At 46.5% G+C, this 25,984-nt stretch overlaps 1 protein-coding gene across 5 annotated transcripts; it reads right to left on the bottom strand.

Moving 5' to 3' along the window:
• Positions 1–610: 610 nt before the first annotated feature.
• On the bottom strand, positions 611–6,600 carry CLEC10A (C-type lectin domain containing 10A). Of its 5 annotated transcripts, none has more exons than XM_033184831.1 (9): positions 6,331–6,600; positions 5,018–5,115; positions 4,245–4,361; positions 2,942–3,037; positions 2,783–2,854; positions 2,051–2,218; positions 1,802–1,956; positions 1,433–1,527; positions 611–1,294 (listed from the first exon to the last, which is right to left on the bottom strand). In XM_033184831.1, exons 2-9 carry the CDS (start codon positions 5,082–5,084, stop codon positions 1,126–1,128), a joined length of 939 nt encoding a protein of 312 aa, XP_033040722.1. In that variant the 5' UTR covers positions 5,085–5,115; positions 6,331–6,600; the 3' UTR covers positions 611–1,125. The 5 variants fall into 5 exon arrangements, with proteins under 5 accessions (XP_033040722.1, XP_033040720.1, XP_033040724.1 ...); XM_033184829.1 differs by having other exon boundaries at positions 1,433–1,539; positions 6,331–6,597; XM_033184833.1 differs by having other exon boundaries at positions 1,433–1,539; positions 2,051–2,137; positions 5,018–5,155; positions 6,331–6,595.
• Positions 6,601–25,984: the final 19,384 nt, after the last annotated feature.

Raw genomic sequence — 25,984 nt, 5'->3', positions numbered from 1 at the left:
CTTTGGCCAATAGGATGCAGAAGAAATGATGGCTCAGTTCCAAGCAAGGCTCTGAAGTCCTTGCACTCTTCCAATTTCTCTCTTGGACCCCTAACCCAGCCATTCTGTGAACAAGGCCAGGCTAGGCTAATGTGGCCCAGTCATCCCCATTGTCCCAGCCCAGAAGCAGCCAAATATTAGACATGGGATCAAGGCTACCCTAGACCAGCCAACCCCCAACCCACCAGCTGACCACAGACGCTTGAACAAGCCCAGCCAAGATGACCCAAACCTGGCCAGACTGGACCTATAGCCTCATGAGCTATAATCAATGCTTATTGCATAAGCCCTGAGCTTTGGGGTGGTTTGTTACACACCAACTGCTAACCAATACACCTGGGGATCTTATCTATCTCTCCCAATAACTCTGGGATCTTCAGAGAAATTAAACAATGGCTTTTCCTAATCATCCTACGTTTATACCATCTGTAAGTGACAGAAAAGATTTGAATTCAAATCTATATGAGAAGAAAATGCTATTTTCTCAATTGCATAGGACTTTCGAAGCCTTCACCTGGCTTCTCCACTCTGCCATTTTTAAATTGCCAAAAATCAAGCAACACAAAGTACGTAAGTTCTCACGAGAATATATATTCACTTATATGAAGTATATACACGAGAGTGTATGATTTCACTTACATGAAGTCTAGAAGCTCTAGAAGAAGCAAGGCCAGTTAATAGTGGAAAAAAAGTAGACCACTAGTTGCCTGGAAACAGGGAAGTGGTTGGACTGTCTAGAGGCATGAGGGTGGGGGCGATGGCAGTGTTATCTATTGCGATCGGAGCGGTAGTCACCTAGGCATGCACATTTGTCAAAGTCATCTCTACTCTTTAAATGAGTGCATTTTTATTATGTAAAAATTATACCTTCATGAAGTTGACTTTCAAAAGTTGGAAAACAAATAAAGGCTTAAGAACTCTATACCATCTTTTTAAAGTTAAGGAGAAAAAAAATTCAAAATGTTGGCAGTGCTCCCAATCTCCCAGGGCTTATTCCTCTGCCAGAGCGGTCTTGAGAGGAGGTCCTGGGTAGAGTCCTCCTCCCCACCGCCATTTCTGCGGCCAGGTGGTCCCACCAAAGGCAGCTCAGTGACTCTCCTGGCTGGCCTGGGTCAGACCAGCCTCGCAGACCCAGTAATAGGGCTTCTGGCAGACGTCGTCATTCCACCTGCCGTCTGGGTGGAAGTGGGCACAGTCCTCGCCTCCGCCCAGCCCGTGCCCCTGCCAGTCGTCTGGCTGGCCTGGCTTCCAGTTCCTGAGAGGAGAAGACAACAGCAAGCTAGGAAGGGTAGGTGGAGTAGAATTCAGTTCAGGGGAGGAGAGGCTGACAGTCAAATCCCTGGGGGGCAGAGCTGATGGAGGACATTGGCACAGAAAGCCAGGGTGCACTCACTGGAAGCCGGTCTCATAGTCTGTTCCATCCACCCACTTCCAGGCTCCTTCAAGGTCACTGAGGCCCATCCAGGTGTATGCGAAGCTTAGATGTTCCTGGACAAAATTCTGGGTTGACAGAAGGGCAGTGGTGACTTCTTCCCATCCCAGCCAACTCCTTAAAGCAGATTCTCAACTTTCGCTCTTCGTTAAATCAGCTGAGGAGTTTGGGGATGTTTCCCTGGATGCTCAGGCCTATTAAATCTCTGAGGGTGTGGCACAGATGACGGTCATTCTGGAAGTTCCCAGATGATTCCAATGTGCGGCCAAGGTTAAGAACTATTTCCCTAAATGGGACTTGTCTTAGGAACTGAGTACCAGAAGCCCTCACCTGCTCCTCCCTGGAGTTGATGACCACCAGGTGGGCGTCCTCCAGCTGGCAGTGCTTCTCAGCCTCAGCCCAGGGCATCCCGGAGTGAGAGAACCAGTAGCAGCTGTCTTGATGCTCCACCCAGTTGACGGGGCAGCAGGTCCTTTCAGTAGAGGCTGAGTGGGAAGAAATAGAGTGGAGAGGTTGAGGCTCTCCCCATTGGGCCATGGGCAGAAAAGCAGGGCCAGGTCCTCCCCACACCTTCCTCACCATTGTTCTTGAGGGTAGCCACCTGGCAGGTCAGTTTATTCAGGTCTTGCATCAGCCGCTGGACTCGCAGGAGCATTTCAGAATGAACTGGGACACACACAGATGGGCAGTGGGGACAGTGGCCTAGGTGTGCCTTCTGCTTAGTGTGTTCCTGCAGCTCAGATGTCCCTGCACAGGGCCAACCCCAGGAACATTCCTTCCTGCCCCCACCCCCCCCCTATATCATGGTCAGATACAGCCATCAAATCCGCTTTGGATTCCTCCACTCCTATTTCTCCAGCCTGCTCTCCAGAGAAAGCATGCCACTTTTTTTTTTTAGAGATGGAGTTACACTCTTGTTGCCCAGCCTGGAGGGCAATGACATGATCTCGGCTCACCACAACCTCCGTCTCCCAGTTTCAACAATTCTCCTGCCTCAGCCTACCGAGTAGCTGGGATTACAGGTGCCCACCACCACACCCAGCTATTTTTTTGTTTTTTTGTTTTTTTTTTTAGTACAGATGGGGTTTCACCATGTTGATCAGGCTGGTCTTGAACTCCTGACCTCGTGATCCACCCACCTCGGCCTCCCAAAGTGCTGGGATTACAGGCGTGAGCCACCGCGCCCGGCCTGCATGCTGCCTTTCAAGCTGCTGGTGAAGGGGAAGGCAGGTCAGCACCAGGAGTCTGTTCCCATCCCCACCTGTGTCTGAGAGCCTAGCCTCCCAGACCCATACTTGGAGGATCTCTCACCTGCCTGCTGTTCCTGCTTGATAACCTCCAGCTCAGCTTTCAGAGACGCTATCATTTCTTCCACGCTGCTGCCTGGAGGACATGGAGACTTCACTTAGGGGTCAACTTCCTCCTCCCTGGCCTGGCCCCAGCCCAGAGCCCCATCCAAGCCAGGCTCACCCTGGGAAGTCAGTGCCTGGATCTCAGCCACAGTGTTTGAGGTGAAGTTGCTAAAATCTGTTCTCAGGGTCACCAGGTCCCTCTGAAATTTGGAATCTAAACAGGTGGATGGGAAGGTCAGAGCTGGGATTCATCGGGTCCTCTGTGCCAGCACCGTCCCGGCCCTCCATAAGCATTGCCTCATTAGGTCCTCACGGCAACCCAGTGGGGCAGGCACTATTATTGTCCAATATTGCCGATGAGGAAACTAAGACTCAGAGAGGTGAAGTAATTCGAGTACATAACCCAACTAATCAGTGACAGAGCCAGCAGCCATCCTATTTATGGGTCCGTCAACTCTATCCATCAGTGACCCCACCACTGTTCCCATCAATCACTCCATCAGTGCCCCCACCATTCCCATCAATCACTCCATCAGTGCCCCCATCACCATTCCCATGAATCACTCCATCAGTGCCTCCACCACCATTCCCATCAATCACTCCATCAGTGCCTCCACCACCATTCCCATCAATCATTCCATTAGTGCCCCCACCATTCCCATCAATCACTCCATTAGTGCCCCCCACCATTCCCATCAATCACTCCATCAGTGCCCCCCACCATTCCCATCAATCACTCCATCAGTACCTCCACCACCATTCCCATCAATCACTCCATCAGTGCCCCCCACCATTCCCATCAATCACTGTATCAATGCCCCCATCACCATTCCCATCATCATTCCATTAGTGCCCCCCACCATTCCCATCAATCACTCCATCAGTGCCCCCACCATTCCCATCAATCACTCCATCAGTGCCCCCATCACCATTCCCATCAATCACTGTATCAGTGCCCCCACCATTCCCATCAATCATTCCATTAGTGCCCCCACCATTCCCATCAATCACTGTATCAGTGCCCCCCACCATTCCCATCAATCATTCCATCAGTGCCCCCACCATTCCATCAATCACTCCATCAGTGTCCCCACCATTCCCATCAATCACTCCATCAGTGCCCCCACCATTCCCATCAATCACTCCATCAGTGCCCCCATCACCATTCCCATCAATCATTCCATCAGTGTCCCCCACCGTTCCATCAATCACTCCATCAGTGCCCCCATCAGTGCTTCAGTGGCCCTGTTGTGACCCCCATGACAGTTGGTAGCATTGCCCTCACCATGCCTCACTGTCATCTCCACAGCTGCCCTGCGTTGCTCTTACTGCGGGCCTCACCGCTGCCCTACTATAGCACCCCATTATTTATATTCTACCCCATTATTTCTCTCTTCCCTGTCCACCCCTGTGACCCTCACTTTGGGATCCAACCACACAGATGATGACCAGCAGTAGGAGACCAAGGCCCAGGGACAGCAGAAGGAGGCAGGGCCCAGAACGGAGATGCTGCAGGATGGACTGGGGAGGAGGCAGCCCTGCAAGAGGAGAGGGTGTCAGGATGAGGAGGGTCCAGACATGATGGAGATGGGAGAAGGAGAGGGCCCAGGGAGCTGTCTAGTGAGGAGGGCTGGGCACAGGGGACACCAGGGAAGGGTTGGACAAGGAGGATTTTCGGATGGGGGATGCCCAGGCCTTTGACTACAGGGACAAGCACAAGTCCTCAGTCACACAGGCCCCTCACACCCGTGGGGACCCACGTGCACACACACAGATGGGGTACGATGATGATATGAGGGGTCCCATGGTCAGAGCTGGGGGCAAGGGCAGGAGGACATGGGGAGAGCTGGGGGCAGCCAGGTCCTTCGTGGGCTTGTGCTCACCTACCTGCTGGACAGTCAGGTTCACAAATGAGTTTCCTTCCAAACCCAACTACTTATCTTCCCCTCCACCAATGTGCAGCTCTCGTCCCCACCCCACAGGGCATCAGAAGCTGGGTCCACTGTGATCCTCCCTGTCCCAGTCTTTCTAGGGACGTTGCACCCACTTCACACTAGGCCCATCGGAGGCTGGCGCCTGACCTCCTCAGAGTGGGGACCCATCCGCACACGTGATGGAGGTACAGAAATGACAGGAGAAATCCTTCTAAATGTATAAAGAGAGCATTTTAGGAGAGTTTCCCCTTTCCTCTTACCATTTCTAACCCCCTGGACTTTCTCCTCACTCTCCAAGTCCTGGAAGTTTTCATATGTCATTGTCATGCTTGGGCCAGCACGGCTCTGAGGTTGTCACCTGAAATGAAGGCAGGGCCGGTGCCCAGGCTGGGGTGGAGCTGGGGCATGGGAGGTTGGGACTAGGTTGGAGCCAAGGGCAGGGCTGAAGTTGAGTTGGGAGATGAGGCTCAGGTTGAGAATGAGCCCAGGGTTAAGGCTAAGACGGAAATGGGCCTGGGTTTGCAGTTGAGATAGAATTGGGGTCGAGTTGAGTTTGGGAGTGAAACTGGAGGGTAACGTTGGAGCTAAATGCATTGCTAGGACTACCCAGTGGGCCAGTAATCAGGCAGGACTAGAGATTGTGTCTCATGCTAGGATTGGGGTCGGTATGCAAGTTGGAGCCATGGATGGAACTGGGGTTAAGTTTGGTGCTGAATTTGGAAATAGAATAGAATTGAGGTTCAATTTTGGCTTTGGGTTGGTGTTAAGATTCAAGTTGAATATGGGGTTGGGGTTAAAGTAGGAGCTGGGTGGGGGGGCAACAGGTGTGGTGGCTCATGCCTGTAATCCCAGCACTTTGTGAGGCCAAGGCAGACACATTACTTTAGGTCAGGAGTTTGAGACCATCCTGGCCAACATGGTGAAACCCCATCTTTACTAAAAATACAAAAATGAGCCAGGTGTGTGGTGCATGCCTGTAATCCCAGCTACTTGGGAGGCTGAGGCAGGAGAATTGCTTGAATCCAGGAGGCAGAGGTTGCAGTGAGTGGAGATAGTGCCACTGCACTCCAGCCTGGGCGACACAGTAAGACTCAGTCTCAAAAAATAATAATAATAAAGTAGGAGCCAGGGTTTGTATTGGGGTTAGGGCATGGCTGGGCTGGGGCTGAAGATAAAGCTTGAAATTGGCCAGCCATGAGGCTGAGTTTGAGCCTTAGTTTATTTTTATTTTTATTTATTTATTTATTGAGACAGAATTTCGCTCTTGTTGCCCAGGCTGAAGTGCAATGAGACCATCTTGGCTCACTGCATCCTCCGCCTCCGGATTCACACGATTCTCCCACCTCAGCCTCCCAGAGTCGTAGTTTATGACAGGGGATTGTGGCTGCTGTAACCGAATCTAGAATCCAGTGAAGGGCGTAGAGTCTCAAATCTTCACATAGTAATTAAATCCCACACTGCCACCTTATATTTATTTTCCTTTAGTCCCACCCAAGACCCAAAGTCCCCCTCTCCCTGCTTCCTCTGACATCCCCTGTCCCCTGGGTCTCACCGGCACCCACAGCACCATTACCTGTGGGAGGTCTGGAGGGTGTAATTCTCACGTTGGTTGTGAAGCAAGGACCAGAATTGGGACGCCACTCAGAGTTGGAAGCGCTGTGTCCTGGAGAGCTGGGGTAGAGGTGACTGGAGTCCTGCTGGTCTTCAGTCTGAAATCCCAGGAACCCTATCATCTGGGACACCCCATCTCCTCAACTTTCGACAGTAAATGAGAATGAACGGGGATTGGAACACACAGAGACCGTGTGTGGGTGGAGAGAGTTGGGTCTGAAGCCAGCTCTGCTCTCCTCCTCCAGGCCATGCCTACTTCCTTTTCTCTTTTTGGAGTTTCCTCATTTTTACCATCTGGGAGCAGGACTGGATAGAGGTACAATCTGCTGTTGCTCCTCTACCCTACACTTCCTTTCACTTCCTGCGTCTACATTTCCCAGAATTGCTGTGTCTCCATCATCGCACCTCTGATCCTAGAGAAGCCCAGTCTGTGCTTTTGCTCAATCCTGGCCTGAGTCCCTGGCATTAGCATCCTCTAGGTCCCAGTCATTCAGCTGCTCAGCTCTGGCCTCACTCGCCTCACTCCACTCGGAAGGAGGGAAGGGGGTGACCGAGAATAGAACTTCTTGGCCAGAATAGGAAGGGAGAAGCCAAGGAAAACAGCAAACTTTTATTGAGTATCTAATCTGTGATGGGATTATGCCAGATACTTACCTTCCACAGACATTCCCCGCAAGCACCGGGGGAGGCATTTTGGATGATGGGCTAAGGCTCAGAGCCCAAGATCATATACAGCTTGTAAGGAGAAAGTTTGGCACCCTGCTCTGGCTCTCAGCACAGGCGCTGTCTTCATGAACAGGATTCCATTTCATCCCATGATCCCTGCCCAGCCCCTAAGGGAGCTGCCCTGAGTCCATGCACACATCCCTTTCGGTAGGAAGGAAACTGAGTATCTTACAAGGTAGAGAAGGAGAAGAAATACATTTTAGGTTATCTTTTCTATATACATGCGGTTGTGTTCTGCTATGCGCTTTTTTTTTTTTTTTTTTTTTGGAGTTAACAATCTATCAGGAACATTTCTCCACATGAGTTTATAAAATGTACTTGATCTACCTGCACCTCATTTCATCATAGGCACCATAATTTATTTATTTAGCATTTCTCTATTGACAGAAACCAGAAATTTTAATTATGTCTTTTTCTTTTTCTTTCTTTCTTTTTCTTTTCTTTTCTTTTTTTTTTTTTTTTTTTTTGAGACAGAGTCTCACTCTGTCACCCAGGCTGGAGTGCAGTGGCACAATCTCGGCTCACTGCAACCTCCATCTCCTGGGTTCAAGCGATTCTTCTGCCTCAGCCTCCTGAGTAGCCGAGATTACAGGTGTCCACCACCATACCCAGCTAATTTTTGTATTTTTAGTAGAGATAGCTTTTCACCCTGTTGGCCAGGATGTGTCTAACTCCTGATCTCAGATGACCCGCCCACCTCAGCCTCCCAAAGTGCTGGGATTTCAGGCGTGAGCCACCACACCCGACCAGGTTGTTTCCAGTTTTGTTTTTATTTGGTATTTGGTATTTTAATTAGTATATGTTGCAGGTTATGTTTTTGGAAGGCAGGGTTGAGGCTGAATTTGGGGTGCGAGCTATTTATGAGGGATTAGCACTTTGAAAAGGAAAGTGGATGAAACGGTGCTGGGCAGAGGGAGAAGCAGCACTTTGGAGTGCTTCAACCAAACCAACAGGGAGCTCTGGGTTCAAACAATGCCAGCCCTGGGAGCTGTCCAGCATTGGACTGCTCCATCTTCTTCAGTCACTGGCAGTCAACCCTGACATGGGTGTGACCTCGGGAAGCGGCTGTCTGCAGGTTACACCCCCCACAGCGGGTCACCACATCCTTCCTAGAAGGGGGACCTGGGTAGCTCTCTGTGTGTTTACCACAGTCTTGCAGTATATTCACGTATTAATTTGGAGATAATCAACATTTTGACATAGTTGAATCTTCCATGAAAAGAACATGATATTATGATATTTCTCCATTCACTCACTTTTTTTTTCAGTCTGGTTCAGCAGGTTTGAAGCTTTTTTTTTTTTTTTTTTTAAGTTCTGGGATACATGGCTGAACGTGCAGGTTTGTTACATAGATATACATGTGCCACGGTGGTTTGCTGCACCTATCAACCCATCACCTAGGTTTTAAGGCCCACATGCATTAGGCATTTGTCCTAATGCTCTCCCTCCCCTTTCCTCCGACCCCCCAACAGGACCTGGTGTGTGATGTTCCCCTCCCTGTGTCCATGTTTTCTCATTGTTCAACTCCCACTATGAGTGAGAACATGCAGTGTTTGGTTTTCTGTTCCTGTGTTAGTTTGCTGAGAATGATGGTTTCCAGCTTCATCCATGTCCCTACAAAGGACATGAACTCATTCTTTTTTATGGCTGCCTAGTATTCCAAGGTGTACATGTGCCACAATTTCCTTATCCAGGCTATCATTGATGGGCATTTGAGTTGGTTCCAAGTCTTTACTATTGTAAACCGTGCTGCAATAAACACATGTCCATTCACTCTTACATGTATGTATTCATCCATTTGAGTACTTATTGAGAGTCTATGGTATGCCAAGCACTTTCCTTGCCAAGAGGCAGAATTCAGGAGTTCAAAAGTGAACAAACAAGGCCTGCCTTCATAGAGTGTACCTTCTAGTGGGTGACCAATAAACAAAATAAATGAGTAAAATACCCGTATGTCACATGGCAATAGTGCTTTGTGGGAAAAGAGCAGGGATATGAGATAGGGTCGATTTTTAATGTCCCTCAAGAATAGGGTCGTTCTCACACTGCTCTAAATAAATACCTGAGACTTGGTAATTTATCAAGGAAAGGGGATTAATTGCCTCGTAGTTCTGCAGGCTGTGCAGGAAGCATGGTGCCGGCCTCTGCTCAGTTTCTGGGGAAGCCTAAGGAAACTTAACGATCATAGTGGAAGGTGAAGGGGGAGCAGGTGCCTCACATGGTAAGAACAGGAGCAAGAGAAAGACAGGGGATCAGATTTTAAAAGACCAGATCGCATGAGAACTCCCTCACTGTCATGAGAACAGCACCAAGGAGATGATGCTAAACCATTCATGAGAAATCCACCCCGTAATCCAATTACCTCCTACCAGGCCCCACCTCCAACACTGGAGATCACAATTCAAGATGAGATTTGGGCAGGGACACAGATCCAAACCATACCAGAGTGTCAAGAAAGGCCTCACTGGGAAGGCAATATCTGAGCAAAGTTTGAAGGAGGCAAAGCAGCAAGTCACAAGGGGCTCTGGCAGGAAGAGTGATCCAGGGAGAGGGCAGAGCAAGTGCAAAGGCCCTGAGGTGGGAGAATGTCTGGTGCATATGAGGATCATCCATTTGACAGAGTTGCCAGAGATTTTATAGAGAAGTGAGTCAGGGAAGAGAAGAGTAGACAAGCGATGGGGGAAAATGTGGGCCTTGTTGGCTGTTATTAAGGATTTGTTTTTACTCTGAGTCGGAGATGCAGACTTTGAAGGGGTTGGAGCAGAGGAATGACATAACTTGACCTATATGTTAACTGTAACAGTGTGTCTTTTGTGTTATGAATTTGATGAAGAAAAACAAGCTGGAAACGGGGGGCTAGGTAAGAAGCTGCTGTCATATCCAGGTGAGAAATGAGGTGGTCAGAAGTGTTGTGATTCTGGATATATGGTGAAGGTGGAGCAGACAGAATTTCGCTGATAAATTGCTTGCGGGTTTCATGAAAAAAATAGTTCTCCTAGTCCCCAAAATAAATGAAAAATTGAACATTTTCTATAAATTGCTGACTCCCTAGGAAAAACAACTCTATCCCTGATGTTTGCAACGCTGACGCCTGGGTATGTCATGACCTTTTGTGCGTATGAAAATCATGTGAGAAAAGCACTGGGTTTTGCCATCATGAGTAGACTGATAAAAACTTGCTTGCAGTGGTAATCTTGCAGAAATTCCCTTTCAATGCCTGTTGTGATTTTAGTTTGGATTTCTTTGTCAGGTCCTGGCAAGCAATCTTCTTGCGTTTTCCTAAACGCTTCTGTTCCTGAGACCCCTTTCACAGTTGACAATGATCATTTCCCTCTTCCACCACATTTTCTGTGAATTCTTACCCTCTCCTAGAACCTCTACTGGTCAGGAATTTTTTTTTTTCAAGCCAGGAACAAGAGAAAGCACGCTTGTGCCACCAGTTCTCCATGAGATTCTTCCAGACCATACAGAAAGACAAGTGATTAGAACCTGTGAAGGTTGAAAGCGAAAGAAAACTGTCATTATTGGTAAATGACATGATTGTCTACTTTAAAAATCCAGGAGAATCAGCCCCTCCTGGGTTCAAGCGATTCTCCCACCTCAGCCTCCTGAGTAGCTAGGACTACAGGCATGCACCACCACACCAGTTAAATATTTTATTGTGTAGAGAACAGACCTCACAATTGTTACCCAGCCTGGTCTCAAACTCCTGGCCTCAAGCAATCCTCCCACCTCAGCCTCTCAAGGTGCTGGGATTACAGGTGTGAGCCATCATGCCCAGCCTGTGTTTTCTTTGATAATTTTTATAGTTTCAGCTTTGATGTGTGTCTATGATCATTATGAATTAGATTTTTTCATATATATATAGTTATTCCAGCACCACTTATTGAAAATACTTTTCTCCATTTAATTAACTATTTCTACCTATAGAGTTGATAGAATTCATCAGAGAAGTCATCTGAAACTGGATATTTTCTTTGTTGAAAGATTTTAAATTGTGAATTTATTTGAATTCAGGTAAGTCTGTTCAGATTTCCTATTGCGTTTTTAGTTTTGACAATGTGTATCTTTCAAGTAATTTGTCCATTTTATTCTATTTATGGGCAATTTTTTTGGCAAATACTTGTTCATATTATCCTTTTGATGTATGTAGGATATATATTTATATTTTCTTTAATTCCTAACACTGGCAATTTGGGGGTTTGTTTGTTTGTTTGTTTTTGAGACAGAATCTTACTCTGTTGCCCAGACTGGAGTGCAGTGGCATGATCTCGGTTCATGCAGCCTCTGCCTACCAGATTCAAGAGATTTTTGTGCCTCAGCCTTCCAAGTAGCTGGGATTACAGGCGTGCACCACCATGCCCAGCTAATTTTCGTATTTTTAGTAGAAATGGGGTTTTACTATGTTGGCCAGGCTGGTCTCAAACTCCCAACTTTAAGTGATCTGCCCACCTCGGTCTCCCAAAGTGCTGAGATTACAGGCATGAGCACTGTGCCCGGCCAACACTGGCAATTTATGTCTTCACACTTTTTTCTATCAATTTTATCAATTTTATTGATCTTTTCAGAAAGTTTCTGGTATCATTAATTTTCCTTATTTTTGTTTGTTTGTTTATTTCATTGACTTCTGTTCTTATTTTCTTCATTTTCGTACGTTGGATATAAACATCTTTTCCTGGTCTCTTAAGGTAAAAGCTTAGATTCTTTGATTTTTGACCCTTTTTCTTTTTCTAGTATAAGCATTGAATGTTGTACAATTTCATCTAAGCCCTGTTTGGATGTAGCATCTTCTCATTTTCACTCAGTTAAAAATATTTTCTTTTCTTTTCTTTTTTTTTGAGATGGAGTCTAGCTCTGTCGCCCAGGCTGGAGTGCAGTGGCACGACCTCGGCTGCAAGCTCCGCCTCCTGGGTTCACGCCATTCTCCTGCCTCAGCCTCCCGAGTAGCTGGGACTACAGGAGCCTGCCACCAGGCCCGGCTAATTTTTTGTATTTTTAGTAGAGACAGGGTTTCACCATGTTAGCCAGGATGGTCTCGATCTCCTGACCTCGTGGTCCGCCTGCCTCAGCCTTCCAAAGTGCTGAGATTACAGGCGTGAGCCACCACGCCTGGCCAAAAATATTTTCTAATTTACCTTATGGTTTTTTTTTTTTGATCCACAGGTGATTTAGAGGTGTATTGTTTAATTCCAAAATATTTGGAACTTTTTTCCACTTTTTTGTTATTGATTTAATATATTGAATATTTAATTCCATTTTGATCATACAAAATGTATTATTTTGAGCTTTAAATGTTTATCAAGGGCTTCCAGTTCCAGGTAAAATGACGGAAACACATTCCACCCTTTCTCTCCCATTGAACACAACTCTAAAATGTGGGTAGAATGTATGCATCAGCTTATTGAAAACGCTGAAAAATGAATTGTAACACGTTTGTTGCAGAAAAACACCAGAATTTGAAGTACCACTGAATTGGCAGCGAGTTTACCATTTTTTCTTCTATGGTTCCCCAACCTGAGTTCAGCATGACCAAAACTCTGGAAATGAACACTGAGGCATGGACAGAGGGAGCTCCAGGAAATGCATTCTAGGCCTGGCTTGAGGAGCTCCTAACACTCACAGGAAATACAGAAATCTCCTTTGGGTTTTCACCCCTCTTCTTTTCTTTTTCTTTTTCTTTCTTTCTTTCTTTTTTTTTTTTTTTTTTTTTTTTTGAGAGACAGATTCTTGCTCTGTCCAGGCTCGGGTGCAGTGGCAGGGTCTTGGCTCACTGCAACCCCCGCCTCCCAGGTTCAAGCGATTCTCCTGCCTCAGCCTCCTGAGTAGCTGGGACTACAGGCACACACCACCACACCCAGCTAATTTTTGTATTTTTAGTAGAGACAGGGTTTCACCATGTTGGCCAGGATGGTCTGAATCTCCTGACCCTGTGATCCGCCCACCTCGGCCTCCCAAAGTATTGGGATTACAGGTGTGAGCCACTGCGCCTGGCCTCCCCCTTTCTTTTCTTGTGCCCAGGTCCATGGTCAATCTCATGGCAGCAATGGCAGCAGTGGGAAAACTAGGGCCAGCAGAGGACAAAATTCTAAGGGAGAAGATCCTTCCTCTCTATCTAAGGGAGCTGCAGTTCTAATAAATTGAGAATGCCTTTGTACTGTTATTGTTTTTTTCTTTTTCGCTGTGCCCTTCCTCCATTTAGACCTTTGAGTTTCTCACAGTAGAGCCAAAAAGAAGAACTGCAGGAAACCAGAGGGTACCAGGGAGATCATGAAGATATGTATGCTTGGGAAAGCTACACCATCAAGTTGTTGATGAGCTCCATGGCTGACCACTGAGCCGTGCCTGTAAGGATCTCATCCCAATTAGCATCCTGAAGACTTTGAGATCTAAACTTATGAAAAAACTACCGCTTATGCTGCACACTAACCACTGAGTGGCACACAGCCATGACAGACCTAAAGAGTTCTAAAAAAAAACAGAAGAGAACGTAAAATATCAAAAGGCTTTAGAACTGAACTGACGTTGGAACCATACCCTACAGAGGTGTGTTGGAACATACAGCCTCAACTTAACCAGGTCAATTGCCTGCTAAACAAAAATATCAACAGTCTCTACAGAATTTAAACAAGACCTAGAATGTCATAACTTAACATTTAAAATGTTCAGAATAGGCTGGGCCCAGTGGTTCATGCCTGTAATCTCAGCACTTTGAGAGGCTGAGGTGGGTGGATCACCTGAGGTCAGGAGTTCAAGACCAGCCTGGCCAGCATGATGAAACCCTCATCTCTACTAAAAACACAAAAATTAGCTGGGCATGGTGGCATGTGCCTATAATCGAGGTTGCAATGAGCCAAGCTCACACCATTGCACTCCCGCCTGGGTGACAGAGCAATACTATCTCAAAAATAAAATAAAATATCCGGAATACAATCCAAAATCATTTGATATATAAAGAACAACTAAAAGTTTGACCTAATGTCAAAAGGCAATGCCAAGATTACAACAATGTGGAAACTCTCTGACAGACTTTAAATCAGATATTATAAGAATGCTTAAGTGAGCAATTGATAACACTCTTGAAACAAATGTTAAAATAGAAAGCCTTGGTAAAGAAATAGAGACTGCAAAGAAGAACCAAATAAAAATATTAAAACTGTCCAGGTGCAGTGGCTCATGCCTGTAATCCCAGTACTTTTGGAAACCAAGGCAGGAGAGTCACTTGAGCCCATGAGTTCAAGACCAGCCTGGGCAACATAGTGAGACTGTCTCTACAAAAAAAAAAAAAAAAAAAATTCTCTGGGCATGGTGGCATGCACCTATAGTCCCAGCTATCGAGAAGGCTAAGGTGGGAGGATTGCTTGAGGCCAGGAGGTCAAGGCTGCATTGAGCCATGATCACACCACTGTACTCTAGCCTGGGCAACATAGCAAGACCCTGTCTCAAAAAAATTAAATAAATAGAATTTTAAAAATTAAAAAATAAAAATGTTGAAATTGAAAGGTACAATAATTGAAACAAAAAACTCAATGGTTGAACCTAGAGCAGAATGGAATAACAAAGGAGTCAGTGAATTTGAGGCTATATCAATAGACACTACCCAAGCTGAGCAACAGAGAGAAAAAAAAAAAAATAGGAAAGAAAATAGTAGAGCCTCAGGGACCTGTTGCCCAATAAGAAAAGTTTTTTTTTTTTTCTTTTTTTTTTCTGAGACAGTCTCACTTAGTCACCCAGGCTGGAGTACAGTGGCATGATCTTGGCTCACTACAGCCTCCACCTCCCAGGTTCCAGTGATTCTCCTGCCTCAGCCTCCCAGGTAGCTGGGATTACAGGCATGCTAATATTTGTATTTTTAGTAGAGACAGGGTTTCAGGCTGATCTCGAACTCCTGACCTCAAGTGATCCACCCACCTCAGCCTCCCAAAGTGTTGGGATTACAGGTGTGAGCTATCACACCTGGCCACTTAGAAAGAAATTTATTATAAAATGCTTATGTTAAAAAGAAGAAAGTTCTCTCAAGTCAATAATCTAAGCTCCTACCTTATAAAATTAAAAAAAGAAACACAAGGCTGGGCGTGGTGGCTCAAGCCTGTCATCCCAGCACTTTGGGAGGCCGAGGCGGGCGGATCACAAGGTCAGGAGATCGAGACCATCCTGGCGAACACGGTGAAACCCAGTCTCTACTAAAAATACAAAAAAAATTAGCCGGGCGTGGTGGCAGGCACCTGTAGTCCCAGCTTCTCAGGAGGCTGAGGCAGGAGAATGGCGTGAACCCGGGAGGCGACGGAGCTTGCAGTGAGCCGAGATGGCGCCACTGCACTCCAGCCTGGGGGACAGAGCGAGACCCCGTCTCAAAAAAAAAAAAAAGAAAAAGAAAAAGAAATAGAAACACACAACAAACTCCAAACAAGCAAAAGAAAGGAAATAACAAAGATCAGAGCAGATATCAATGAAGCTGAAAACAGAAAAACTGTAGAGAAAATCAATGAAACCAAAATCTGCTTACTTGAAAAATCAATACAATGGATAAACCTCTAGCAAAACTGATGAAGAGGGAAAAAGCAGACACCACAAAATACTATTATCAAGAATAAAAAGGGGATTTCACTACAGACCCTGAAGATATTACAAGGATAATAAAGGACCATTATGATTATGTACAAAATTTCAATAGTTTAAACAAAATGGAACAACGCCTCAAAAACCACTAACTACCATATCCATGATTAAATAAATATACTGAATAGGGCTGGGCACGGTGGCTCATGCTTGTAATCCCAGCACTTTCGGAGGCCAAGGTGGGAGGATCACAAGGTCAGGAGATCAAGACCATCCTGGCTAATATGGTGAAACCTCATCTCTACTAAAAATACAAAAAATTAGCTGGGCATGGTGGCAGGCACCTGTAATCCCAGCTACTCAGGAGGCTGAGTCAGGGGAATCGCTTGAACCCAGGAGGCAGAGGTTGCAGTGAGCCGAGATTGTGCCACTGCACTCCAGCCTGGGCAACAGAGCTAGACTCCATCTCAAATAAAAAATAAATAAATACGTAAATAAACTGAACAGTTCTAGAACTATAAAGAAATTGATTTTAGCCAGGCACAATGGCTCACACCTGTAATCCCAGCACTTTGGGAGGCCCAGGCAGGAGGATCACTTGAACTCAGGAGTTTGAGACCAGCCTGGGCAACATGGCAAACTCCATCACTACAAAAAAAAAAAAAAAAAAATACAAAAATTAGCCAGGTGTGGTGGGGTGCACCTGTGGGCCCAGCTACTCTGGAGGTGGAGGTGGGAAGGTGACCTCAGCTGTACACCCACCAGCTGTACACTCACTGCAGAAAGTCGAGGCTGCAGTGAGCCATCATTGCACCACTGAACTCCAGTCTAGGCGACAGAGGCACTGTCCCACAAAAAAAAAAAAAAAAAGGAAAGAAATTGAATTCATAGTTTAAAACCTTCCAAAACAGAAATCACCAGCCCAGACGGCTTAACTAGCGAATTCTACCACACATTTAAAGATAAAGTAACACCAATTCTATGCAATCTCTTCCAGAAAATAGAAGAAGGACCACTTCCCAACTCATTTTATTAGGCTCGCATTTGCTCTGATCCTGAAAGCAGACAAAGGTAATAAAAGAAAAGAAAACTACAGACCAATATCTGTCATGAACATAGACATAAAAGTCTCCACAAAATATTAGCAAGTGGAACTTAGCAATACATAAAAGGATGATACACTATAACTAAGTAGGGCTTATCTCAGGCCTGAAACGCTGGTTCGATATTCAGAAATCAATAATGTAATCCAGCATATTAACAATCTAAGAAGAAAAGTCATAAAATTGTATCAACTCATGCAGAGAAGGCATTAGACACAATTCAACACCCATTTTTGATTTTTTAAAATACTCTTAGTACACTAGGAATAGAAGGAAAGTTCCCCAGTCTGATAAAGGGCATCATGTACTAATATATTTTTCTTCCTATACATTCAGCTATTGAAAACAGTTTTAATTTCAGGTCTCAAAAGTCCAGCCCAGACTAATGCAAACTTTTTTTTTTTTTTGAGACGGAGCCTCGCTCTGTCGCCCAGGCTGGATGGAGTGCGGTGGCACAGTCTCAGCTCACTGCAAGCTCCGCTTCCCGGGTTCGCGCCATTCTCCTGCTTCAGCCTCCCGAGTAGCTGGGACTACAGGTGCCCGCCACCTCGCCCGGCTAGTTTTTTTGTATTTTTAGTAGAGACGGGGTTTCACCGTGTTCGCCAGGATGGTCTCGATCTCCTGACCTCGTGATCTGCCTGCCTCGGCCTCCCAAAGTGCTGGGATTACAGGCGTGAGTCACTGCGCCAGGCCGATTTTATTCTTTTTTTTTTTTTTTTTTTTGAGACGGAGTCTTGCTCTTTCGCCCGGGCTGGAGTGCAGTGGCCGGATCTCAGCTCACTGCAAGCTCCGCCTCCCGGGTTTTTACGCCATTCTCCTGCCTCAGCCTCCGGAGTAGCTGGGACTACAGGCGCCCGCCACCTCGCCCGGCTAGTTTTTTGTATTTTTAGTAGAGACGGGGTTTCACCGTGTTCGCCAGGATGGTCTCGATCTCCTGACCTCGTGATCCGCCCGTCTCGGCCTCCCAAAGTGCTGGGATTACAGGCTTGACCCACCGCGCCCGGCCCGATTTTATTCTTAAGACTCAACACCGCTGTCTGTCTGTCCGAGGGCCGCCCTCATGCCGCTACAGAGGCAGGAAGTCTCGGAACGGATGTTAGCCCGTGACTGTTACCTGAGGTGCAAGTACTACAGCTCCCCGTTCCTAATGCGGGCAACTCTGAGAAGTGACCTACACTGTTTCCAATGCTCCCCAGCGGGATTGAGGCATAGTTAGACCACCAACAACAATAACAAGGCAGGATTTGCCTTCAAGCACTTCCTGATGAATTCCTTTCACCAGAACCGCCTCTCACAGCGAGCTTCTATGGCAGGCACGCTTGCCTTCCTTCCCTTCCTCTTCCTGCTTCCCCATTCTCCTGTCCGGTTCTCCTAAGATCACTTTCTAATGAATCGCTTTCATAAGAATCATCTCGGGGACTGCCCAAGAGAAGCCAGGACTGGAGTCCCGGGCTGTTCTGTTCCTCCTTTCTCTTTCTTTTCCTCTTCTCAGTACTCCTCAAGGGCTGGGGCAAGGGAGAGAAGAATGCAAGGAAACCAGGCCTGCCATCTGTGTTAGTGTGGCAGTCAAGGAGGTCGTCACAGCAAGCATCCAACACTGGCCTTTCGTGAGGTCTATCGGGGGTGCCCAGAGACCCCCAACAGATCTTCTGTGACACAGCCGTTCACCACCAGTTCCTGCCCAGATGAAAACTGTACACTTACTGCCTCTTTCAGCCTCGCTCTGCCATGCAGTCCTCTTGGGCAGGGTCCTTCCTAGTTGGCTCAAGCCTGACATCCATGGAGTTGCCTCAGCTCACAGGTTCTCTGACATTCTTATGCTGCCGACTACTAGCCTGATCAACTGGTGGACGGGGCGGCTCCAGCCCGGGTGTTTGCCTTCAGACTTCTCCTGTCAAGAAGCAGAGATGAGTCTGTTTCTTCACAACTCCACAAAACTCCTGAGGACACAGCCATAGCCTCCATGAAAACTCTTCTTGCCCTTCTCAGACAGCATTCCACAGTGGTCCCAATGGTGTCTGCATCTTATAAGGCTACCATCAGGCCTGGTAGGGAGATGCTCGTCTTATCCCCTGGGAGACAACCACTGTCTCTACAAACAGTTCCCTTGGGACTCTATTATCTCACTGATAAAGGTATAAAGAAGCATTCCCCTTTCTGTGGAGGGAAAACGTGCTGACTCCCTGGCTACATCTAAGAATTCCCTTGAAGCCTGGCACAGTGGCTCACGCCTATAATCCCAGCACTTTGGGAGGCTGAGGCGGGTGGATCATTTGAGGGCAGGAGTTTGAGATCAGCCAGGCCAACATGCTGAAACCCTGTCTCTACTAAAAACACAAAAAGGAGCCAGGCATGATGGCGGGTGCCTGTAATACCAGCTACCTAGGAGACAGAGGCAGGAGAAATCACTTGAACTCGAGAGGTGGAGGTTGCAGTGAGCTGAGATCACACTACTGTACTCCAGCCTGGGTGACAGAGCAAGACTCTGTCTCACAAAAAAAATAAAAAATAAAAAAATGAATTCCCTTGAAACAATCTCCTTAAATCCCCGTTCATCTTTTACATAGCCTGGGAAGAGTGATGGTGATTATCTTGCCTCTCTTAATTAGTCCTGCCCCAGCTCATCTCTGTTTTAAATGGCCACTTACCAGCAATCACTCTCAGCTTTGGGAATCTAGCCACATTTCTATAAAAACAGGAAAAGTGTCATTTAACCTATTTCTTGTGGTCATGTCACTTTTCTCAGTTCCTTAATTGGGCTTGCCAAGATATTATTTACCATATTAGTCTTTTTGGAAATGGGTTTTTGTTAAGAGAATAACATGACAAGCTACAGACTTGGAGAAAATATTTGCAAACCACATATCCAACAGAGGGTTAGTACCTAGAATATATAATGAATTATCAAAACTTGACAGTAAAAAAACAAACAATCTCAATTAGAAAATGGGCAGAAAGCTGGGCACAGTGGCTCACACCTGTAATCCCAGCACTTTGGGAGGTCAAGGCAGGCGGATCACCTGAGGTCAGGAGTTCAAGACCAGCCTGGCCAACATAGCAAAACCCCGTCTGTACTAAAATACAAAAATGAGCCAGGCATGGTGGTGGGCACCTGTAATCCCAACTACTCAGGAGGCTGAGGCAGGAGAATCACTTGACCCTGGGAAGTGGAGGTTGTGGTGAGCCGAGATCACACCACTGCACTCCAGCCTCGGTGACAAAGCGAGACTTTGTCTCAAAAAAAAAAAAAAAAAGAAAATGGACGGAAGACATGAAGAGACATTTTACCAAAGAGGATATGCAGATGGAAAATAAGCACATGAAAGAAAGTACAACCTCATTAGCTGCCACAGAAACGCAAATTAGAACCACAGTAATGTATCGCTTTATATCTATCCAAAGATCCAAAACTTTCAAATACTGACAACCAGATGCAGGTGAGGAAGTGGGCACACTGGATCATTTATACATTGCTGGTGGGAATATCAAATGGTACAACCACTCTGGAAAACACTTTGGCAGTTTCTTTTAAAAGTAAACATGCACCCACTACATGATGCAGAAATTGCACTGTTGGGCATTTCTCTCAGAGAAATAAAAATGTGTGTTCACACAAAAACTTGCACGTGAATATTCATAGCAGCCGTATTTGCAACAGCCAAAGACTGGAAACAACCCAGATGTCTTTCAATGAGTAAATGGCTAAACGAACTGTGGTACATCTATCGATACCACAGAATAGCGCTCAGCAACAGAAAGAAATGAACCATTGATACGTGCAACAACTTGTAAGAATCTCCAGGGAATTACATTGAGTTTAAAAAGTCAATTCCATTGCCGGGCATGGTGGCTCACGCCTGTAATCCCAGCACTTTGGGAGGCCGAGGCAGGTGGATCACGAGCTCAGGACTTCAAGACCAGCCTGGGCAAGATAGTGAAACTCCGTCTCTACTAAAAATACAAAAATTAGCTGAGTGTGGTGGTGGGTGCCTGTAATCCCAGCTATTCAGGAGGCTGAGGCAGAAAATTGCTTGAACCCGGGAGGCGGAGTCTGCAGTGAGCAGAGATAGTGCCACTGCACTCAAGCCTGGCGACAGAGCGAGACTCCCTGTCTAATAAAAAAAAAACAATTCCAGGCCGGGCATCGTGGCTCATGCCTGCAATCCCAGCACTTTGGGAGGCCGAGGCAGGCAGATCACCTGAGGTGAGGAGTTTGAGGCCAGCCTGGGCAACATGGTGAAACTCTGTCTCTACTAAAAATACAAAATTGGCCAGGCATGGTGGTGGGCGCCTGTAATCCCAGCTACTCAGGAAGCTGAGGCAGGAGAATCACTTGAACTCAGGAGGCAGAGGTTGCAGTGAGCCAAGATCGCCCCATTACACTCCAGTCTGGGCAACAGGGTAAGACTCGGTCTAAAAAAAAAAAAAGAAAAGAAAAGAAAGTAAGAAAAGAAAGAAAAGAAAAGACAAATGACTTTGTAATATGCAGAAGCAAACAGTGAGTATGCAGGAAAAAAAAAGAGGGAAAAATGGGTTTTACAGGAATGTTGAAAGATTAATTATTAAAATATTATAGGATGGTGCAGTGGCTCACACTGTCACCCATGGAAAGTATCCGAGTTACCGGTGGTGAATCCTTACAGGTCTGTAGCAACCTCATTTCTTGCCGCCTCAGAAGAAAGAATTTGACTGAGGGGCATAAGGCAGAAACAGAGACCAAGGCAAGATTCAGAGAAGGAGTGGAAGTTTATTTTAAAAGGCCCTAGAACAAGAAAGAAAGGAAAGAAAAGTACATTTGGAAGAGACCCAAGCAGGCTACTTGAAGGACAAGCTCAACGTTTAACCTTGATCCGAGGACTCCAGGCTGGCCCCTTTCCCATGATTCTTCCATAGGCTGGCTGCCCACCTTACCCTCGGGAGGTGAGCATGTGCAGTGAGTTTAGGAAATTGTACATACACCCATCTGAGGCTTTCCTCCCTTTTCCAGTGGCGTGCCCCCAGAAGGTCCTACTCTGCCATTTTGTCTCTTTTATTTTCCTTTTTTTCTTTTTTTGAGACAGAGTCTCGCTCTGTCGCCCAGGCTGGAGTGCAGTGGCACCATCTCGGTTCACTGCAACCTCCACCTCCCAGGTTCAAGCAATTCTCCTGCCTCAGACTCCCGAGTAGCTGGGACTACAGGCGCCCACCACCACACCTGGCTAACTTTTTAATTTTTATTTTTATTTTTTTTGAGACGGAGTCTCGCTCTGTTGCCTAGGCTAGAGTGCAGTGGTGTGATCTTGGCTCACTGCAAGCTCTGCCTCCCGGGTTCATGCCATTCTCCTGCCTCAGCCTCCCGAGTAGCTGGGACTACAGGTGCCTACCACCACACCTGGCTAATTTTTTGTATTTTTAGTAGAGACAGAGTTTCACCATGTTAGCCAGGATGGTCTCGATCTCCTGACCTTGTGATCCACCTGCCTCAGCCTCTCAAAATGCTGGGATTACAGGCGTGAGCCACCATGCCTGGCCTAATTTTTTTATTTTTAGTAGAGGCAGGGGTTTTCCCCATATTGACCAGGTGGGTCTCGAACTCCTAACCTCATGATCCGCCTGCCTCTGCCTCCCAAAGTGCTGGGATTACAGGCGTGAGCCACCGCGCCCCGCTCATTTTGTCTCTTAATGTGGGTGCCCGGGCAGTTGCTTCTCCCTGGAATCTGCATTCAATCGACACTTCAGGGCAACAGGTGTTGTCCCTGAGGAAATGGCCTCTCCCTAACACCAGCTACCAATTTATCACTTCTAGAGAGGCGATGTGATCATTGCCGAACCGTCACCCAACATTCCTAGTGGGTAGGAAAGCCCCCTCCTGCCTGCTCACGCCTAACTACCTGTAACAACCCCTGGAAACCTGGCACTTTGGGAGGCTGAGGCAGGTGGATCGCCTGAGTGCAGGAGTTTGAGACCAGGAGGCTCAAAACTTGTACCAGAAGGCCTTCTGGTCTTGAACCCAGTTTAGTGAGACCTTGTCATTATTAAAAAATGTAGCCGGGCGCGGTGGCTCAAGCCTGTAATCCCAGCACTTTGGGAGGCCGAGATGGGCAGATCACGAGGTCAGGAGATCGAGACCATCCTGGCTAATATGGTGAAACCCCGTCTCTACTAAAAAATACAAAAAACTAGCCGGGCGAGGTGGCGGGCGCCTGTAGTCCCAGCTACTCGGGAGGCTGAGGCAGGAGAATGGCGTAAACCCGGGGGGCGGAGCTTGCAGTGAGCTGAGATCCGGCCACTGCACTCCAGCCTGGGCGACAGAGCGAGACTCCATCTGAAAAAAAAAAAATGTAAAAACTAGCCAGGTGTGGTGGTCTGCACCTATAGTCCCAGCTACTTGGGAGGCTGAAGTGGAAGGATCACTTGAGCCCAGGTGTTTGAGGCTGCCGAGAGCCATGATCACGCCACTGCACTCCAGCCTGGGCGACAGAGCAAGACTTTGTCTCAAAAAAATATATATAGATGTGTGTGTGTGTTTATACACATATATATGTATATGTACACACACGATTTATATATATGTATATATATAATAGCATTTTCTAGATTCTGTGATGTTTCTGGTCGCTTTCTGGTTTTGAAATTTGTAGTTTTTAAAATTTAAATAAATGGTAATTTTTATGCTTAATTTTATGTGCATAATTTTGTAATTGTTCTTACAGAGGGCTCCCCAAAATTGTGTACACCTCAGTCCCCATAAAACTTGGAATCACTTCTCTGGCTCCAGGAAGAAGCACAGCAAACACAACTAAAATACTGATTATATGACTGGTTTGCACATCCGGAAAAATCATATTGTCAAGCTTTTTACAGTTCAGGAAGACTCAGCAATAAGTTCAAAGAATATGAGGCAAATTTTTAAAATGGAACACTGATAAATTTCAGAAGAAATGAGAGTTGTGCAAGAAAGGAAGTGTAATCAGATTATAGTAGTTGATTCAGCAGTAACAATATTGACACAGATACAACTGATACAAATTTTAAAGTAGTATTTAAATACAAACTGTAGACTACATGAGAAGATTGTACCTCGTTTACATGATGGAGACTAAATAATGTCTACAATGGATACAAAGATGAAATATCAGTTCGTGTGTCTTACTTAGAACTGCAGATGTCAGTACTAGAAGGAACAGCCAGAACCACTGAAAGCAGATTCTCCAGGCAGTAAGAGGATCTAAAGGGGGCAGGTCAAGTAGCCTATAGCCCTATAAAACTTCTAGTCTTACAGACTTTATACTTCTTGTTTTATAGACTTTATAAAACTTCTAGTTTTCTATAAAAATTCTAGTCCTAGAAAACTTTAGAGTTTTATTACTTCCATAATTTATTTTTTGAGAAAGGATCTCGCTCTCTTACCCAGGCTGCAGTGTACTGGCGCAATCACATCTCACTGCAACTTCAATTTCCCAGGCTCAAACTATCCCCCCATCTCAGCCTCCCAAGCAGCTGGGACTGCAGGCATGAACCACCACCTCCAGCTGGGGGGTGTGTGTGTGTTTGAGAGAGAGAGAGAGAGAGCTCAGGCAGTCCACCACCTCAGCCTCTCAAAATGCTAAGATTACAGGCGTGAGCCACTGTGCCCAGCCTATTTTCACAATTTTTTTTTTTTTTTTTTTTTTTTTTGAGGCAGAGTCTCGCTCTGTCGCCCAGGCCGGAGTGCAGGAGCACGATCTCGGCTCACTGAAAGCTCTGCCTCCCGGGTTCACACCATTTTGCTGCCTCAGCCTCCCGAGTAGCTGGGACTGCAGGCGCCTGCCACCAGGCCAGGCTAATTTTTTGTATTTTTAGTAGAGACGGAGTTTCACCGTGGCCTTGATCTTCTGACCTCATGATCCGCCCGCCTCCGACTCCCAAAGTGCTGGGATTACAGGCATGAGCCACCGCACCCGGCCTACAATTTTTTAAATTTAATCCCAATCCTGTACATTTTGAAGGGGCAATCCTAGAAAATGTTGCAACTGAAAACTTGACCTATCACAAGGTTATGAGCAAAAATTACTTTGAATCATTCTATGTGAAAACAAAGAAACAAAAGTGGTAACTACTTGCCCCCACAGAGAATGATGACATAATGTATCCTACATCCCTACTTGGAATACTCTACAGCTGCTAAATCCAAGGAGGTAAAACCTGCCAGTTAACGGCATAGATTAGATTAATGTCCACCAGACACTGCGAAGCGGAACAGGCACTCTGTAGTGACATAATATTGCATCTACTCATGCACACAGGAAGGGCTCTGGCAGGGGACATAGGAAAGAGTTGACTCTGGGGAGACGAGGGAGGACTGAGAGGACACTCGTATGTGTGTGTGTGTGTGTACGGTGTGTGTGTGTGACTTAAAACATTTTTTACTAATAGAATGTATTACTTCTATAATTTAAAAATTAAAAAATATGGGGCCAGGCCCGGTGGCTCATGCCTATAATCTCAGCACTTTGGGAGGCAGAGGCAGGCAGATCACCTGAGGTCAAGAGTTTGAGATCAGCCTGGCCAACATGGCGAAACCCTGTTTCTACTAAAAATACAAAAATTAGCTGGGCGTGGTGGCACATGCCTGTAATCCCAGCTACTCGGGAGGCTGAGGCAGAAGAATCGCTTGAACCTGAGAGGTGGAGGTTGCAGTGAGCAGAGATCGCACCATTGCATTCCAGTCTGGGCAACAGAGCAAGACTCCATAATTAATTAATTAATTAATTAAGGATGAACAATGTTTTTAAGGTCAGTTTCAGAATGTTCTTGGAGCGGGAATTTTGTCCAGTGTGGAGACTGTTGGTGACACCCTGTGTTAGAGATATGTCTGGATCTGCTTGGGGTCAAAAAGAGAAATCCATGGTGGTAAGAAAGCGACTTACCCATCCTCCTCTTCATGACCATCTTCCTTGAAGGCTGAGAGTGGAGCTGGGGTGTGCCCTGCGACCCAGTCTGGGGAGAACCCAACGGCAGAGAAAGATGCTTCTTTTGGGAGCCCTGGGAGCCAGGCGGACCCTCCAGCCACAGCCCAGCTGACCCCTTTCCCACTGGTGCCAGCCACTCAGCCCATCTGTTCCAAGCCCCTTTCCCGTTTCCCTGACCAATGACCCTCGGATTAGGGACCAAGGGGCAGCTGCCTGGGACGCACAGCTTGCATCTTCCACACTCTCTCCTCTCCCTCCTCTTTGCACGCTGTTTCTCAGTTCCCAATAACCAGGCCACAAA

Source organism: Trachypithecus francoisi, unplaced genomic scaffold, assembly GCF_009764315.1.
Source record: "Trachypithecus francoisi isolate TF-2019V2 unplaced genomic scaffold, Tfra_2.0 Lachesis_group20, whole genome shotgun sequence".
NCBI lineage: Eukaryota > Metazoa > Chordata > Mammalia > Primates > Cercopithecidae > Trachypithecus > Trachypithecus francoisi.
Note: the sequence above shows the minus strand (reverse complement) of the source record. Positions and strands in the feature narration are given on the sequence as shown.